We start from the raw sequence: 17,691 nt of genomic DNA, 5'->3' as shown, positions 1-17,691 counted from the left end.
CATGTGTGAGCCTTTCTTTACAAAACACCCACAGAATCAACCCTGGGCCACAGAATATAGTAAAATGGCCACAGGAACCTTAGAGTCATGAGTTGCATTCAGCGCTTGCTCGGGGCTTTGCTCCAAGCAGCACACATGTGTGAGCCTTTCTTTACAAAACACCCACAGAATCAACCCTGGGCCACAGAATATAGTCAAATGGCCACAGGAACCTTAGAGTCATGAGTTGCATTCAGCGCTTGCTCGGGGCTTTGCTCCAAGCAGCATGCAGAGTTCAACTTACACACGGTCAAGGGTAGGAGCGCCCCCTCCCCTGACGCTCTCCCCTTCCCTTCCTCTGTGCAGCGTGAGAATCTGGCTCATGCTGCCAAAAATAGATTTGTTTTTATAGGGATGAAGGAAGAGGGTGGAAGTTCCAGAAAGAGACACGTTCTGTAAAAAGGAAGACAAAAAATGCACTTTAACTGTTCACAGAAACCCTGGGCATCATGAAACTTTTTCACAGAGTCAACCTTCAAAAGGAAGAGGGTGGAAGTTCCAGAAAGAGACACGTTCTGTAAAAAGGAAGACAAAAAATGCAGTTTAACTGTTCACAGAAACCCTGGGCATCATGAAACTTTTTCACAGAGTCAACCTTCAAGCAATGCCCAGAGATGGGACATTGGGTCACCACTGTCTGTGAAGACATAGCCCTGCATTCTGAGTTTTTCTCAGGAAGGATATTCAAGATTCACGGTTGTGACTCTCATTTCCCAGCCCACAGGAAGATTTCAGTGACAAACATGTGACCCGTCAAAGGTCAATTCTTATTTTTAGCCTGAAAAAGAAAGAGGTGCAGTGACTGGTCAGTTTGTCAGGGCTGTGGGACCTTCTGGGGGTGCTCACCAGGCATCCATCTATGGGAAGGGTATTTATTTAATCAGGAGGATATTTGTTTCCTTCTACAATGTGGTGACTGCCACCAACCCTTCCACCCAAAGGGCATCCTGTCTGCCTGACTCCAGGCAGACGAGCTGGATGGAGGCTTGTCAGAGGCTTCCTGAGCACAAGTCCAGGGGACAGTCATGTGGGGGCTGAGCTTCAGCCTCCCACCTGACAGATGGAGGAGAAAGAGGCCTGGAAGCAGGGCTGTGAGATGATGCTCTGGGAGCATCCGGCATCGTGAGAGGCAGCTCTGAGTTCGGGGCCTTGGCTTGGACGGTCTATGACTCGCTGCCCATGAGGGCTGCAGGGCAGTGTGCACGGACAGTTTCATCTGTGAAACTCCTGAAACATATCTGGTGTCAAGTGCTTGTTGAAGAAATGGGGTAAATCTCTATCTTTTATAATTCGCCGACTCGAGACACCTTTAGACCCTTTAAGAGCATTCAGTGAAAAGATGGCAGCAGAAAGAACAGCTGATCCCTCTTCTGAGGCCTTTAGAAAAGATTGAGAACAAGGAGGTAGTTTCACTGCATCTGGGGGGGTCGTGGGTAGGAAATAGTCCAGTTCATTTCTAAAGGCATTTTGCCTAAAATGTGTAACTCTAGTAGGTTCCAGAAACCTGTTAAATAAATGATGCTACCACATGTTTGGTGATCTTGTCTAACACAGGGACACAGATTGCAGTTGCATCCCTTTCTGAGCAAGCTGCAGTGAAAAGTAATCACATCTGGAAAAACAAAACTGCCTAACGCCCAGAACTGGTGCAGCTGTAGCTGGTTTGTAGCCCGACGACAGGCCAGCAGAGCACTTAACTAGTCTGGCCATCTTTCTCAGCCTCAGACACAGTCCCTTGGCAGATTTCCCAGGCAACTGCAGGGCGGAGGAGGAGGGCCAGGGAGTGGGGTTGTCGGTGTGAGCACCGCTTCCTTGAGCCTCGCTGGAGTGCGCTTTTCTCACCTCCTCTGGGTGGAGCGGGTGATCACAAAGGAGGGCCCTCAAAAGCTGCTACGATGGGGCTCCCGCTGCCCCAGATTCTTGGAGGAGTCCAGTGGGGCGGCATGTTCTGAGTTCAGACGCTTTGTGTTTGTAGAACCCCCAGGTCACGCCTGTGGAATGCTTGCTTCAAGTTCAGCAGAGACGAGGGCCAGGAAACTGCAGAATAGAGGCTGACTGGAGGCAATGGTCGACTGTCTCATTCAGCAGCTCCCTCCTGAGCACCTACTATGTGCTACGGGGCAGGAAGACCTGGCTGTTGCCCTTAAAATACACACCATCTTGCAGGAGAGGCCAAACATGTCTTCACCATCTGTGTAGTTGGAGACAGGCTATATTAAGTGCTGCGGGGACCCCAGTGGAGGGAGAATTCACATCACAGTTTTAACCATGAAGTGCCAGCTCCAAAGGCAGAGCAAAAGTGTTCTGCTCCAGTTGACCCTGGCCTAATTGCAGCAAACAGGCCCACAGGTCTCCTGAGGGCTGCAGGGCCAGAGGACTTCTGTTGAGAGTGACTGCAGGCGTTGGTGCAGAAACAAAGCCTACACTTCTGGGCACTGGGTCCTCCTGCTGAGAGAGAAAGACATCTGGGTTTTTGAGAGTCTGGGCGATTCTTTTGCATTTCCTCCTTTTCTTGGAGTCCACAAGCAGATCTAGGCATCCTGGGGAGCTGGAATTTGTACAGAGCCAGCTGCCTCCTCTGTCCCTCTCTCCTTAGCTCTCCTCAGTGGCCTCCATAGGAGTTTGCTGGTAGGGACAGGGCCCCTCACTGCCGCTGGGGAGCTTGATAGTCTGGATCAAGCAAAGAAGTGTGGTCACTTTGTCCTGGGCCTCCCAGACACTGCCTGGGCCCCTCTCTCACCTCGCCTTCTCCTCACCTCTGGAGTGGGGTCCCCTTTACCTCCGCTCCCCATCTGCATCCTCTCCCAGGTATAGTGGGGAGCCCCTTGTGGAAATGGGTCAAAGACTGCTGTGGAGCCGAGGGCAGCGCAGCTGGGAAGGGACAGGTGGAAGGCTTCCCCCGAGGGTACAGCCCATGCTGCTTGGGGCAGACTCAGGTCAGCCCGAATGTCTTCAGGATATGGAGGCATCCCAGCTGGGGACCGTCCTGCTGGACTGTCACCACACACTAGGCATGCTTGGATGGCCTCAAGTCAGATAATTTTACTCAAGACCCTTCCTTCCTCTGCACTTGATTTGATTTTCCATGTAAAGATTTCGCATCTAAGTCAGCTCCTGCTCTGGCTCTCAGGAGAGGCGTGGGGAGTGAATGACAAGCTTCTGTGCCGCTCTTCTGTCTCCCCTCCCAGCCCCCACAGTCATGTCCCAGGACCCTGTTGCTCTTGTCGGCCATGTGGGGGCCTTTCTGCTGCAAATCCCACCTGGTGGAGTGGCATCCCATGGGGCATGATGATAGTCACGTGGCTTTTGAGTTGGTGGAGTCTTTGCCTTTCTTCCTTCCCCCTGAGTCCTGGGGTCCCACTGTAGGGCTCTGCTTCCCTGCCATCCCCTGAGTTTAATTTCTAGTGTGGACTTTGGGAGAGAATCTTATGCAGAGAGGCCCAGCTGCTTCTCTGTAGCAAGTCTGTCCTTCCTCACCCCATTTTGCGGAAGCTGGCCCTGTTCGCTCCTACGCTTCTATGAGGCCCTGGATCTGCAAACCCATGCAAATGGAAAAATCAGCACACGAGCTGTCCTTTAGAAGGGGTTCCTCTTGATCTTATTTGGGATTTTTTTTTTTTTTGCTGGGACCCTTGGGGTTAAGACTCAGAGCTTTCACCATTCCTGATGGTACTTCATGTGTGTGACCCATGTCCTCTTTCACTGGGCACTTTGACCTTTAGCTAAGGATTTAACCTTTGTGCTAAGGATGTCTAATATAACCACGGGAGAAAGTGAAGCTGGGGGAAAGGGAACCTTAAACTGCTTGAGTAGGGAGCAGTGGAAAATCTTTGCATGCATCTGAGTCAGTAGCCTGTTGACTGATGTCACATAGGGGCAGACCTAGCCTTTTTGATCTACGGACAGAGCCAATGGGCATAGACACTGCCCTCATGGTTGGCATAGCCAAGGGCAGCAGGCAATTGGGCAGGGGCTGTTCACTGTGGACAGTGCAGGACACAGGCATGGTTCTCATCTGGCCTGTGAAGTCAATCTTCCAGAAGGGTTTCTACCACTTGTGAGGCATTTGGTACTAGCAAAGTGAGGCATTTTAGTCACCTGCCTGCTGGTAGTGTCTCACTAAGACATAATCAATTAATCAATTGGGTTTACTTTGGGTGTGGTTACTATGGAGAACTTTCTGACTGCCTGTTGAGGCAGCGTGTCATCTGATACTGTCCTGGAGCAAATGGGTAAAGAGATTGTACCTTTAAACCAGCTCAGGTGGGAGTGTTAGAAGCTCCCCCAGTGACTGCAGTTCCTGAGAGCAGGAGAGCTGCAGGTGGATTCGAGAGTGCTGGTCTGCAAGGTACCAGACCTGCGACTGGCTGGCTCTGCTGCTTACAGGTTGGATACCTTTGAGCAAGACTGTGCTGGTTTTAGCACAGAAAGTCTCAGGTCCCGGGAAATCCCTCTGTCCTGGGCAAACTGGGACAGTTGGTCACCCTACCTCTCTGGTCCCTGGTTTTTTTTCTACATAAAGTGAATGCCTTGAAGATCCTTTGAATTTCTAATATTCTAACCTGAATTCTCCTTCCATCCTTGCCCAATAATCAATCCTCCTTAGCTCCTCCGCCCATGACTGTGAGCTGGCTCATCCTGGTGAGAGGTTACTTGTGCATGTGTGATGTTAGGAGACCTCCTGTCCCTGGTCTACAAGAAGAATCCACTGAACCTCAAGGGTCTGGTGTAGAACTGGGGGACTTCCTCAAAAGTGGGTGTGGGACAAAGGCCGCACCCTGAGATCCCCTAAGAAATGGCAACAAAGACAGCAAGCACAGTTGTGACAGGGACCAAGTGTGCTTCTGTCTTCCATCCTGCTGGCAACCAAGGAAATGCTGCAGGCCTGGAGAGCTTCCCCAAGCAAGTGAGACCTCCTGCTCCAGGTCCAGGCCATGGGAGGTGGGCAGAGACCTGGGTCAAGGCCAAGCCAGGCTCATTTCTCTGAGCATCCTCAGAAGGGTTGCCCCCCAGACCTCCTGGGCTGGAGGAGGAGCCCTTCTTAAGGCCTGGAGGAGCTGTGACTGGGACAGGTCAGATGTCACAGGGCAGAAGCATTTCTACCTACTGCAGGTCGAGGTCCCAAATGTTTGCAGTTAGAAGCCACAGATGGGAACTTGGGGATCGAGTTAGTAAAGGGATATTTACTATTATATGTAATATATATGTGTAATAAAAACTATTAAAGGGATAACGACTTTGAATAAGATACCTGCCAGCTGACTTTCAGTCCACACTCTAGAAAATGAAGGATGATGTGGGATTCCAGGAGGGGCTTCCTCCTGGAGCCGCTGCTCATGTGTCACTCCCAGCAGGCAATAGCGGGAACTGTCCTAGAGCTCTGGAGATAAGAGGTCAGATTCCTGGAGAGCAGAACCAAATGCTTGCCTAGCTGAGCTCCGGCGATGGCCTGTTTGTTTCTGAGGTCACCAACGGGTGGGCTTTGCTCCCTCTCGCTCAGACCAGGGAGCCCATTGTAACTGGGAACAGATCATCTGCCTTCTATCCTCTGATGGTTTTCAAAGCTTTGGAGCCTTCACTACTCTCTCCCTCCACTTGCATGTAGAACCCCATCTGCACCCCACAGTCCATACTCTCCCTGACTCCCTCCAAGCAAGCCCCAAGTGCAAGAGGCCCCGTGGCCAGAGAGCCTTGCATTTCCTGAGGGTGCTTGTGCATTTCCTTTGGCCACTATGCAGTTTGGGTACCTGGATGGGGCCTTGTACCCAGTGCCGCCTGATGTCAAGCTCTGCAGAGGCCTATGTAGGGAATGTCCTCAAAAAGCAGAGCACTAGTGTCCCTTCCTTGGGGGTGTCAGCCCGGGCTGGGTGTCCTTTGAGTGGCCTGTCCAGGGAGTTGGGTCCCAGCTTCTGCTTCTGTCTTCCAGGCGGGCCTGGTTTCCCCTGAGAACTCGGAGCAGCTCCTCATTGCCCTGGAGCCCGAGGCGGCCTCCATCTACTGCCGGAAGCTGCGGCTACACCAGATGATCGAGCTGAGCAGCAAGGCGGCGGTCAATGGGTACAGCGGCAGTGACACAGTAGGAGCTGGGTTTGCACAGGGTACCTCTGCTCTCTCTCTCCCCTCCCTCATGCTCTCTCCCACTCCTGACTCCTGGGTGTTTCCCTGCCTCTGACGATTTTAAAGACACTTAGTGCTGTGATGAAGAATCGAGATATTCCAGGAGGAGGTTGGCTGTAAACACCTCCATGCTCAGCCCCCCTACCTGGCCCCTCCAAAGACCCCATAAACTAAGCAGTGGTTACCCTGGTTTATCACCCACCAAGTGTAGGGGGCAGAGGGGCTTTTCTCCAAGAAACTGAAGGATGCCTGAGAGCAGTTCTTGGCCTTGCATTTTACTAGGCTCTTAATCTTTCTCGTCTGTCAACTGATTCTTAATCTAATCCCATTTGCCTGTTATTAATACCTCCATCAAGACTGTTGATTTATTGCTGACTCACTGACCGGGCCACTTCATGTGTGATGAGCTCATTATATGTCTTAGCTGAGAGTCTGAAATATAGATGAAATGGACTGACTTTTCCTGACCCGGGTGATGCTCATTTAGTTGTGGGGAGGTGCACCTGCTTAGGGAGACCCAGGATGGATATTTTAAGGAGCTTTTTCTCTTTAATAGTTACTTGCATGCAAGCTGGTCACTGTCTTGGTCTCTAGAACTGTTTTCCTGGGTTTCTAGGGCTTTGGGGGTCTGTCCAGGGCTACAGAGTTTGCAGACAAGCTAGGTCAGGGTTGAAGCACCAACGTGAGGCTGGGCACTGATCGGGATCGCTGTGTGTGGGGGGGGGGGGGGTGCGCTGTGCACCAGCTCTGAGCTCTGCTTTGTTCCCAGATGAGGGCTAGAGGCAGAAATTCACCCCCAGGTTGCCCTAGAAGGCCCCATGAGGGGGAAACATCAGTGAGGATTGTCACTGAGTTGTCCCCTCACAAACTTGTTCCCAGGTTTTCCTTGGTCCCCACACCTGAAGCCCATCTCTGCTCCCTGAAGCACTGGGCCTAGACTCACCCAGAGCAGATGCACATTTCTGTCCAGATGGTACTGGTCTGTCTTCTGCTCCTTTTCACAGAGGCAACTCTGCCCCAGAGGCCACCTCTCTGCATTTTAATCCCAGGATTTAGGAGTCTGTGAACCTCAGCCATAAGGCAGTGGCAAAGGTTCACTTGTCATCAGGCTGCTGCCTCCTCCTGCCACTGGCTGTGTGTTAGTGCCTGAGATGTGATCTACCCGGAATGAGTTGAAACAGGCTTCCCTCCAAATCTGGGGGCTGGACTTGCCTTTTTCTGGCAAAGCTCGGCCTCTCCTGGCAATGCTCGGCCTCTCCTGGCAAAGCTCGGCCTCTCCTGGCAATGCTCGGCCTCTCCTGTCATGCCAAGACTGTCGTTACTCTTATATAGCAAATGCATTAACATTTTAAATACTCAGGACCAGGTATTTATTAGTTTCCCTCTTCATTGTTTTCATTGGAAAAAAGAGGGAAGACTGGGCTTTTTTCTTACAAGGTGATTCTTAGTTCATAAACGGAAATTCATGTCAGAATTAGCCAATTGTAGCATAGCTCTTAATACTTTATAAGTGTAACACTCACATTTTAGGGGGAAACTTTTTTTTCAGTGACGACCTTCCCCAAGAGCTCAGCTTTTGGGTTCCTTTCCTTTATTTATTTTTATAATTTTTTTTAAAAGATGACTGGTAAGGGGATCTTAACCCTTGACTTGGTGTTGTCAGCATCACGCTCTCTCAAGTGAGCTAACTGGCCATCCCCATATAGGGATCTGAACCCGTGGCCTTGGTGTTATCAGCACCGCACTCTGCCAAGTGAGCCACCATCCGGCCCCTAGGGTTTCTTTCCTTTAACATGTCGTATCTACCCCCACACTGCTCTGTGTCTGTGTCCTGTGGCTTGTGGAATTTGCTGCTGTCCCCCTGTGCTCAGAGGGTCTTTTGATTTTAAAAATCCTCAAGTCATTAGCCACCACCCCTCCTAGGGGCAGTGAGGCAGCACCACAAGAACGTCTCTCCCAGAAGGAGGTGGGCGCAGTCGGGGGCAGCCAGGCCGAGGGCTTACGTCATCAGGAGCCCCTGAGCTTCTTGCCCCAGGGACACGCTGGAGAGCTGCGGAGCTGGCTCTGGGCTCCCGGCATGGCAGGCTTTGCCATCGGTGTTGTTTTATTCCTAAAGGACTTAATGAGATCAATAAAGGATACATTTTTCACAATCTTGGGCTTAATTTGCCTGAAAAATGGGATAATTTTTTGAGCGCTCAGAGCATGTTTTATTAGTCCCTCTTGGATGTTTCTTATGAATGCCATTTTGTTAGCTATCTAGATCATTTAGAAAACCAGATGCCTGCTTCAAGGTCTGTAACATGAGTTCATCTAGAGCCAGTGCTGAAGAGAAGGAGAGAAGCCTCGAGTTTGGGGAGCCTCCCCAGGCCTGTGGGAACTCTAACTGGGGGATGCCTACCTCTCTACTCTAAACTGGGCCCTGAAGAACTTAGAGCAGCCTGGGTAGTTGCCATTCTAATCTCCAGGGGAGAAGTTGTTTTATAAACACTGTGTTTGTTGCTGAAAGGCTAGAGGGTCGAGAGTGCTTTATTGCTTAACCAGCAACAGAGGGATTTGTACGGCAATTCAAAATCAGCAGCACCAGTTTAGGGAAAAAAAAAAAAAAAAAAAAAACGCTGGGGAGGGGGCAGCAGAGTGGTGGGCAGCAGAGCCTTCATCTGAAACATCAGGGGGCTGCTCTAAATCGTTCATAGTGGTTATCATTTGTTGACTACCAGCTCTCATACTAGGTGCTTGGTCTTCATTATCACCTACTGTGTGCTGGCTGTCACACTGGGTGCTGAGGACACATTACTACATTAGAGAACCAGTCCCTGCTCTGCCCATGAGGGGCTTGGCCTACTGTTATTATCCCCATTTTATGGATGAGGAAACTGAGGCCCAGAGGGGTTAAGTGATTTGCTCAAATTCCCACCTGGGCTGTGCCCTGCTGCTTCCCAGGTACCCTTTCACAGCACCTTCTCATCTCCAAACATTCCATTAGTCTGCATTTTCAAATTTCCCTGTTAAATCTCAAAGGCATGAGGGTCTGTGGTCTGAGGGTTAATTTCAAGCTATAAGACAAGAGTTGTGGGAACTGCAAGTCCCTTAAACTCATCTGTCCTAATTTCCTCATCTGAACATAAGGACAGTGATTTGTGCCTTCTCTGCCTTACAGGTGTCCCAGCCACTCAAGCAGCCCAAGCCCCAGCAAGGGCTGTGGACTCCAGCAGGGGTTGTCCCTCAGTGTTCAGAAGGCGGCAGTGCAGGGTTTTGCCGGGTTCAGATACTCCACCTGGTGGCTGAAGAGCATATTGATTTCAGCAGGATCAGGAAATGGCTCTCCATCCATTTATCCAGGATCCAGATTAGGAAAACATACCCCACATTCCTTGTATCAGACAAAGTTACTTGATGTGAAATTGTTTAACTGAGTGCACTGCAGACTGTTTGGCAGAAAGCTTCCTCCCTGGAATAGATTTTATTAACTCATTCCCCCAAAAATATCACTGGAGGAAAGGAATCTCACCAAGGTGAGCTTTTCAGCTGGGCATGGTCCGAAGCTGCCAAGCAGATGGAGAGATGAAGGTTGGTGGAAACAGCTACTTCTCCTGGGAGAGCTGGCCTTGCGATTCCCGACACTGTATTGGTGTAATCATTCTGATCAAGTGTCACTAGATGTTTCATCCCTAAACTTCTTCATGCTGCTGCCTGCACTGACTGTAGATGACTGTCTGCTCTTTCATGCTTTCTTACCTGTCGTCATTTTCTCTCCATTGGCCACTAGCTAAGGAACACATCCGGCGTAATCGGCAGAGTCGTACCTTTCTGGTGGAGAATGTCATAGGAGAAATCTGGTCCGAGCTGGAAGAAGGTAGCGTCCTTCAATATCCCTTGCTCTTGCTGGATGTTTTTGTGCTGCTAGCAAAAATGCATTCCCATTCATCTCATTTGCACTTTTCAAAAATGTTCAAAATCAGTGGGTTTTAAAGAACACTGACACAGGGAGAGCTCTTCTGGGAGCTATAATTTTGCATGTTGTAAAATCAGGCAGACTCTTCAGAAGAAAGGTAGGGACTGGAACTCACCAGTTCCAGAGTAAGCCTTGTGTTAAATACACAAGACTTCCTGCCACGTGAATAGTGCCCACTTGTGTGTGCCAGGTATGCAGCACTGTATGACATGAGTGTTTTAGACCTAAGGAGTCGCTCATCTGGGTCCTTCATCATCCATGCTTGGCTGGCCCTCCTGGGCACACATGATTGCATTCTCTGCATCACGGATTACTTGCTGTGCTGCTAACCAGCAAAACCATGGTACAGATGAGAAGCGTGGAAGGCACTTAGCTGGGTATGCCAAGTTATCACCCATCAGCTTGTTTCAGATGGGGTTGACAAGTGGTCTATGTAAAATATGGCTATTTTTGTACCAGGTGACAAGTATGTGGTTGTGGACAGTGGCGGTGGCACTGTAGACCTGACAGTTCATCAAATCCGGTTACCAGAGGGACACCTTAAGGAACTGTATAAAGCAACAGGTGAGCCACTGCATGGCGACTTTTCTCATACCCGAGCTGTTTCCAGGCGGTTCCATTCCAGTCATTTCAGATTCCTGTCAGCGCTTTATTCTCTGAGTGCCACCAGTATGTGGGATTGTAGGCGGGAAAGAGCATTAATGCCTGTTTGAAATTGTAAAGCAAAATGCTTTACATTAAATGTTCTTCAAAACAGACCACCACAACTTGAGTTTTGGCAGAAAGTGAGCCTGTTTCAGATCCTGGCCAAGGGAGTTTGTTTCTGAAAGTTCTGGAAGGATGTTGCCTATGTCTTAGTGCTAAGATCAGCCTTCTAGGAAGGACTCAGGATACCTGGTGCTGGATCAAGATTGTCAAACCAAAGAACATGCGCTTTTCCTTTGGGGGTGGAAGGGGAGGAAGGATAATGAACAATTAGCAGATTACACAGGGACTAGACAGGCCTGCTGATTTTCCAGACCTTGCCTTGGATTTCTTGGGTGGGAATGCCATGATGCTCCTAGTTAGATGAAAGTACTGATTTTATTTAAAATGTATTGATTTAAGACAGATCGTTGATGACAGATTTCCACAGAAAAAAATTTCTCCACATGGAATGAGAAGCAGCCAAGGGTTTTGAAGAGTAAGTAAAAAGTTCCAGCTGCAGGCTGCTTGCTTCGGAGACAAACGCCAGGGAGGTCTGCTTCTCAGGGATTGGATTCAGTTGCGAGTGTTTTTTTAACTATCATGGGCTCCTATCTTGTTTTCTACTTAGGTGGACCCTATGGATCCTTAGGAGTAGATTATGAATTTGAAAAGCTTCTGTGTAAAATATTTGGAGAGGATTTTATTGAACAATTCAAAATCAAACGTCCTGCGGCGTGGGTTGACTTAATGATCGCATTTGAGTCTCGCAAAAGGGCGGCTGCCCCAGACCGGACTAACCCCCTGAACATCACCCTTCCCTTCTCCTTCATTGACTACTACAAGAAGTTCCGTGGCCACAGCGTGGAGCATGCCTTGAGGAAGAGCAAGTGAGTCAGGCTTACTCAGAACATTCTAGGGGTAGATCGTGTTGATGGCAGGGTTCTAATTCTGCACGCTTGCTGTGTGGCCTTGGGCAAGTGAATTGACATCTCTATGCCTCAGTCTTTTTATCTGGAAAGTGGGGATAACGATTCCAATGACCTCAACCGGTTGTGGTGAGGATGAAATGAATGCATATATGTTAGTACTTAGCACAATGCCTGGGACCTGGGAAATATCACCTACGAGCTAGTAGTATGCACTAAGAAATGCAAGCTTTATGAAAGCAGAGAAGTTTAGTTCTGCCACTGCTGTATCTGCAGTGTCTAGATGAGAACCTGGTACATAGTAGGTGCTCGATCTATATTTGTTGAGTGTATCCCATGAGAGTCTAGGTTTCCTGCAACTCTGAGTCCCTTGGCTGCCGGCAACCATTTGTGGCTCAGCTGGTTGCAAAATGGAACATATTTGAAAGATAATTTAAAGCTGAATTTAAAAAATAATAAGAGCTGGCTGGATAGCTCAACTGGTTTGAGCATAGCCTTGTAACACCAAGGTCAAGGGTTCAGTTCCCTGTACCAGCCAGCCACCAAGAAATAAAAATAACAATAGACAAAAATCATAGGTTTCTATAAACCTTAAAAAAATTTTTGATATACATATCCATAGTGAAATGATTACTGCAGTCAAACAAATTTATGTCTATCACCTTCTATAGTTATCTTTTTCTAATAACCTTTTTATAAAGGAAAATGTCAAACATTTACCATGTAAAATGAACCCAATCATCCAGCTTCAACAATTGTCAGTCCCTGGCCAGTTAGATCCTCATCCGCCCTCCCACAAGTATTTTAAAGAAAATCTCAGATAGATTATCATCTAATTCATAAATATGTCAGTATGTAGCTCTAAAGGAAATCAATCTTAAATCATAACCACAATACCTTATCACACTTAAACATTGGCAATTCTTCAATATCGTCAAATATCCAGTTAAGATTAACATTTTTCCAATTGTCTCGTACATTTCTTTTTTCGGTTTGCATCAGCATCCCAGTGAGGGCTGTGCATAGTGACTATGCGATATGCCCCTCAAGTCCCACTTCGTGCATAGGTTCCCCTCCTGTTTTTTTTTCCTTTACATCTTATTAGATGTCTAAACTGGTTGGTTGTCCTACGGAGCCTCCTACAGTCTGAGTTTTGCTCACTGCATGCCCACAGTGTTGCAAACATGTTCTTTTGTCCCCTGGTATCATTTTTTGCAGATTGATTTAGAGGTTTAATCAAATTCAAGTTCAGGTCTTTGGCAAGTCTACTTCATGGGTGGTGATATTTCCTATGGTGTCACAGCAGGGGACACATAATGTCCCCTTGTCTCGTGTGATTTTAGCAGCCATTGATGGTCATTGCCTAGGTCCATTCATTCATTAGGGTTGCCACATGATCATCATCTTGGTCTGTCACCCCTTCATTTATTTTAGCTAGAATTTTTCTGCAGGGAGAAACTTTTCTCCTCAGTGGTCTCGTTACCTGAAGTACAGTTCATATACAAAAGAAAGAAAATGCTTGGTTCTTTCTCTCCATTTATAAGTTAAACAACAAAAAAATATCCTCCAAAGTGGCTAATGCATTTTTTTTTTTCTTTTATGGGTACATGAGGGGAGTATCATTAAGAATTCATGGAGTTAAGCATATCTGGTGTATTTTAAACCACGACAGTTATATCCTTATCAATGCTCAAATTCTCCCATGTTAGCCAGTAGGAGCCTCTTCAGGTTGGCTCCGAGTCCCTTTGACAGGACACTAGTGGTTTTCGACAGTGTCTTTGCCATCCGGTATGTGAAGACACTCCTGGCTCATCTCAGACATTCCCTACTCCATATCTGGAATTGGCCATAAGAAGCCCTGGTTCCTTTTAGTGGGAAACAAAGCAGATTTGATTCCAGGTATTCCTGCCCTTGGAGCAGGGCCGAGCCAGACTCTCTTAAGGGGCTGATGCTCTCTCTGCCCCACTGGGCACCTGCTCTCCGTGCGGGATCCCAAGTCTTGCCTGCACAGTTGTAGGGGGACTGTCAACCCTCTTATTAAGGAAACTGGCTACAGCCAGCCATGGGTTTACTCCACACCCCAACCACATTGTCCTTTGGCCTACACTATGGAAAGAACTGGTCTGGGAGATCGTGCGGGATCCCAAGTCTTGCCTGCACAGTTGTAGGGGGACTGTCAACCCTCTTATTAAGGAAACTGGCTACAGCCAGCCATGGGTTCACTCCACACCCCAACCACATTGTCCTTTGGCCTACACTATGGAAAGAACTGGTCTGGGAGATCTGGCAGCCTCTAGATTGTGTTCCTAGTGTGTGCTTTCCTTCAGGGGCAAAAACACCGTTAGCTTGGTCCCTTTGAACTCTAGAATAGGCGGGGTACACACTGTGGGTTTGGGTAATAAACAATCCCTGGCATTTGTTTAGTGCCAGAAAGTTTCCAAAGTGTTTTCACAGATATGGTATTTAACTTGATCTACACAACAAGCCCTGTGAGGGACGTAAGGCAAGTTCTATTACCCTTGACTTCCAGATGAGAAGACCAGATTCAGAAAATGGAGGCCAACTTACCCAAAGTCCCATAGCTACCAGGTGGAGGTGGCCAGAATGGAGGCATGCAATCCCAGCTCCCTGTTCAGTGCTCTTTCTGCTGCACACTGCTACCTCTGGACATGCTGCACCTTTAACAGAGACTGGGAGGGCCATGCAGTAAGATCAGACTCATCCCTGTCATGTGACAGGTTCCTGGAAGGCAGAGGAGATGGCCCTGAATGCACACGCTTGTCACCTGATGTAGCAGTGTGATAAACACCTCATGTGAGCATTTAACATGCTCGAATCCAACTACTGCTAGATTCAAAATGCATTCCTCCAAAACAGAGAGAGATCCCTTTATTTATCTCCTTGTCTTGCACTAGACTTTGGCCTCTACTACCACAAGGAAAGGTCACCCACAGCCAAGAGCAAAGAGAAATAGAAGAGGTTACATCTTAGCTTTGGGGCTCCTAAAGGTCCTGGTCTGGACAGTTTAGGGGATTTCCAAAGGTGCTCTTGACTTTCAAACCCTTTTCTGCCCCTGAGATGTGACAGATGTTCTGCCAGGGCATATGTTTGCACAGATATGCCTGGGTATTGTGTAGACACTCATTGCTGGTTCCTTTCTGTGCCACGCTCCCACAGTGTGGATTTTGTGAAGTGGTCTTCACAGGGCATGCTGAGGATGAGTCCTGATGCCATGAACGCCCTTTTTAAGCCGACCATCGACAGCATCATTGAGCATCTCCGTAAGTCTCAGCCAGGGCTTGGCTACTTGGTGGAGCAAAGCCTTTTCCAACATTACCAACCACTGCATGTGGAGTCAGATTGGCAGGGACCCAGGGCCCCTCAGGAGTGGCAGAACTTGGGCAAGTATGCGGGAGGTTGCTGGGCACAGGCTCTGTGTCCCTCTCCTTGGAAAGCAGCTGAGAGCCTGTCCTCACCTGGACTTTCAGTTTGACGTCAAAAGTTAGAGAGCTGGGAGCTCTGAGTGACAGGCCCTAGGGAATGCATATTCTTTGTCTTATCTGGACAAATTAGGAATCCTTACCCTGCTAGGGGAGAAGGAACTGTTGTAAGAACCAAAGGAAGTTTCCTGCCAGAGGGCACAGAATCGGCCATGCTGTTATCCTGCTACGTTGGTGGCCCTCGCCCAGGGGCACACATCAGACTCACTGGGGACCTTTTTCAGTATCCAAGCTCCCCTATCCACTTCCCACCCCTCACCTACCAAATGAGAATCCTTAGGGGTGGGATGGGATTATTACAAGAATCAGAGAATACTATTTACATCAGCCTTCCTTGACTTACTTAACAGAACCACAGGTTTGGAGAGCTTTAGGAGCATTCATTTATGCATAACAAATCCTACTTAAAACCATCACTACATGTCTGTTAAAACAGGTTTCTAGTTAGCAGCAGCTCTGGCTTTTATTCCTGAGCATATTGGTGTGCAAACTCCCTTTCTTTAAGAGGCGAGCTCTACAAAAATTCTCTTCAGTGAGCACCGACTAAGCCCAACCTTCATTTGGCCCGAGTGGTTTTGTCTGTTCCCCACAGACTTAGGTGGCCCAGTACCACCTTGCCTGCTGGTGGTCGCTGACAGGACGTTCTCCCTTCCTTTTCCCTTTCAGGGGACCTGTTTCAGAAGCCCGAGGTGTCCACCGTCAAGTTCCTCTTCCTGGTGGGCGGCTTTGCCGAGGCGCCCCTCCTGCAGCAGGCTGTGCAGGCTGCCTTTGGTGACAAGTGCCGGATCATCATCCCCCAGGACGTGGGCCTCACCATCCTCAAGGGCGCCGTGCTCTTTGGCCTGGACCCCGCTGTCATCAAGGTGCGCCGGTCACCACTCACCTACGGGGTGGGCGTGCTGAACCGCTACGTGGAGGGCAAGCACCCACCCGAGAAGCTGCTGGTGAAGGACGGCACTCGCTGGTGCACCGATGTCTTCGACAAGTTCATCTCAGCTGACCAGTCCGTGGCCCTGGGTGAGCTGGTCAAACGTAGTTACACCCCTGCCAAGCCCTCCCAGCTGGTCATTGTCATCAACATCTACAGCTCTGAGCACGACAACGTCAGCTTCATCACTGACCCTGGGGTGAAGAAGTGCGGCACGCTCCGCCTGGATCTCACAGGGACAAGCAGCACGGCGGTGCCCGCCCGGAGGGAGATCCAGACCCTCATGCAGTTCGGGGACACTGAGATCAAGGCCACGGCCATCGATATAGCCACCTCGAAGAGTGTTAAAGTCGGCATCGACTTCTTAAATTACTAACTCTCCCTCCCCGCCACCTGCCCTCTTGGACTCAACTCATCTGCATCTACTGACCTCAACCTTGACTGTTCTTGCCCTGACCTTGACTCTCACCATTGCCCACCTGAACTTCAGCAGGGAAGATGAAGACAGCCAGGACTAGAAATAGTTAGGGATTTTTGAGGGCACACTGGAGTTGGAAAAACGGTCAGAAATTAAGAGTGAGGTTTGGGAATAGGAAATTCAAGGATTCTAGAAGAACAGCTAATATTCATAGGAACAAAGGTGACAAAGCAGCACGTGACAAGGGAATCAGTACATTTCTGCAGCAGTGGTTGAGCTTGCTTTGAACAGATCTCTGCTAAGTAGAACTTGGGATGCCTTGTTGCTACCTTCCTAGATTTGAAATGAGATTTTCGAGCCAGGAGGAGATCTTCATCTGAGACTTTTTAAATTTTTTGGATCGCAGTCACTATAAAATGCCACCCATCTGCAGTTAATTTCTTCTCATTGGCATGTGATTAAAAGTGGTGACTCAGTGCAACTTGGAGCATTTGAAACAGGTGGGAGACCCCTACCTACACTGGGCACTATTTTAGGTTTTTGTAGAATTTAAATTCCAAGGAGGCTCAGTAAAGTAGTCACTAGGATTTTTGTGAGTAGGAGATCTGATCCCTCAGCTTTTCAGCAGGTAAAAACTTGCTTTGATGGAAATAGATATTAAAGAGTTACTGACATATCCCAAATTATAAGCTGGGATATAATTCCAAGAATGCCACGTGCTGATTTCTGAGTTCATAAGTAATTCTAGTTAATCTTAGGGGGAATTCTGTGTGAGAAAATTAGGTTGCCATTCACCTTGTTCTCATCATCAAGCCCAGAAGTCCAGAATAGCCCCTTGCCTTGAAAAGCATATGGATTTTAAGTTACCCCCCTCCTTCCTGCTCTCCTTCCTGCCCCTTAGAATTTTGGCCACTTATTCCCACATTTTGAAAGGAATACATTAGTGCAATATGGTAAGAGAATATGTTCTATGAAATGTTTCTTTGCAATCCTCAGTTTTTAAAGATCTGTCTAAAAATACTTTGAAGATGAATACTTGATGAATTAAGAGGGTTTTTTCCCCCCTTTTTCCCAAAGCAGGTCTGTTGTTCACCTGCATCAGAATTGCCTGGGTGCTTGTT

At 48.5% G+C, this 17,691-nt stretch overlaps 1 protein-coding gene across 1 annotated transcript in view; it reads left to right on the top strand.

Annotated features, from left to right (window-relative positions):
- The window catches only part of HSPA12A (heat shock 70kDa protein 12A), a 25,380-nt gene extending 7,695 nt beyond the window's left edge, over positions 1-17,685 (top strand). Inside the window, exons 3-8 of the mRNA XM_008594103.1 lie at positions 5,966-6,137; positions 9,926-10,012; positions 10,571-10,675; positions 11,427-11,685; positions 14,902-15,005; positions 15,891-17,685. Of these exons, the coding sequence (XP_008592325.1) occupies positions 5,966-6,137; positions 9,926-10,012; positions 10,571-10,675; positions 11,427-11,685; positions 14,902-15,005; positions 15,891-16,528 (1,365 nt within the window). The 3' untranslated portion in view covers positions 16,529-17,685. The remainder of the gene's footprint in view (positions 1-5,965; positions 6,138-9,925; positions 10,013-10,570; positions 10,676-11,426; positions 11,686-14,901; positions 15,006-15,890) is intronic.
- Positions 17,686-17,691: the final 6 nt, after the last annotated feature.

This window comes from Galeopterus variegatus, unplaced genomic scaffold (assembly GCF_000696425.1).
Source record: "Galeopterus variegatus unplaced genomic scaffold, G_variegatus-3.0.2 Scaffold10156, whole genome shotgun sequence".
In the NCBI taxonomy this organism is placed as follows: Eukaryota; Metazoa; Chordata; class Mammalia; order Dermoptera; family Cynocephalidae; genus Galeopterus; species Galeopterus variegatus.
Note: the sequence above shows the minus strand (reverse complement) of the source record. Positions and strands in the feature narration are given on the sequence as shown.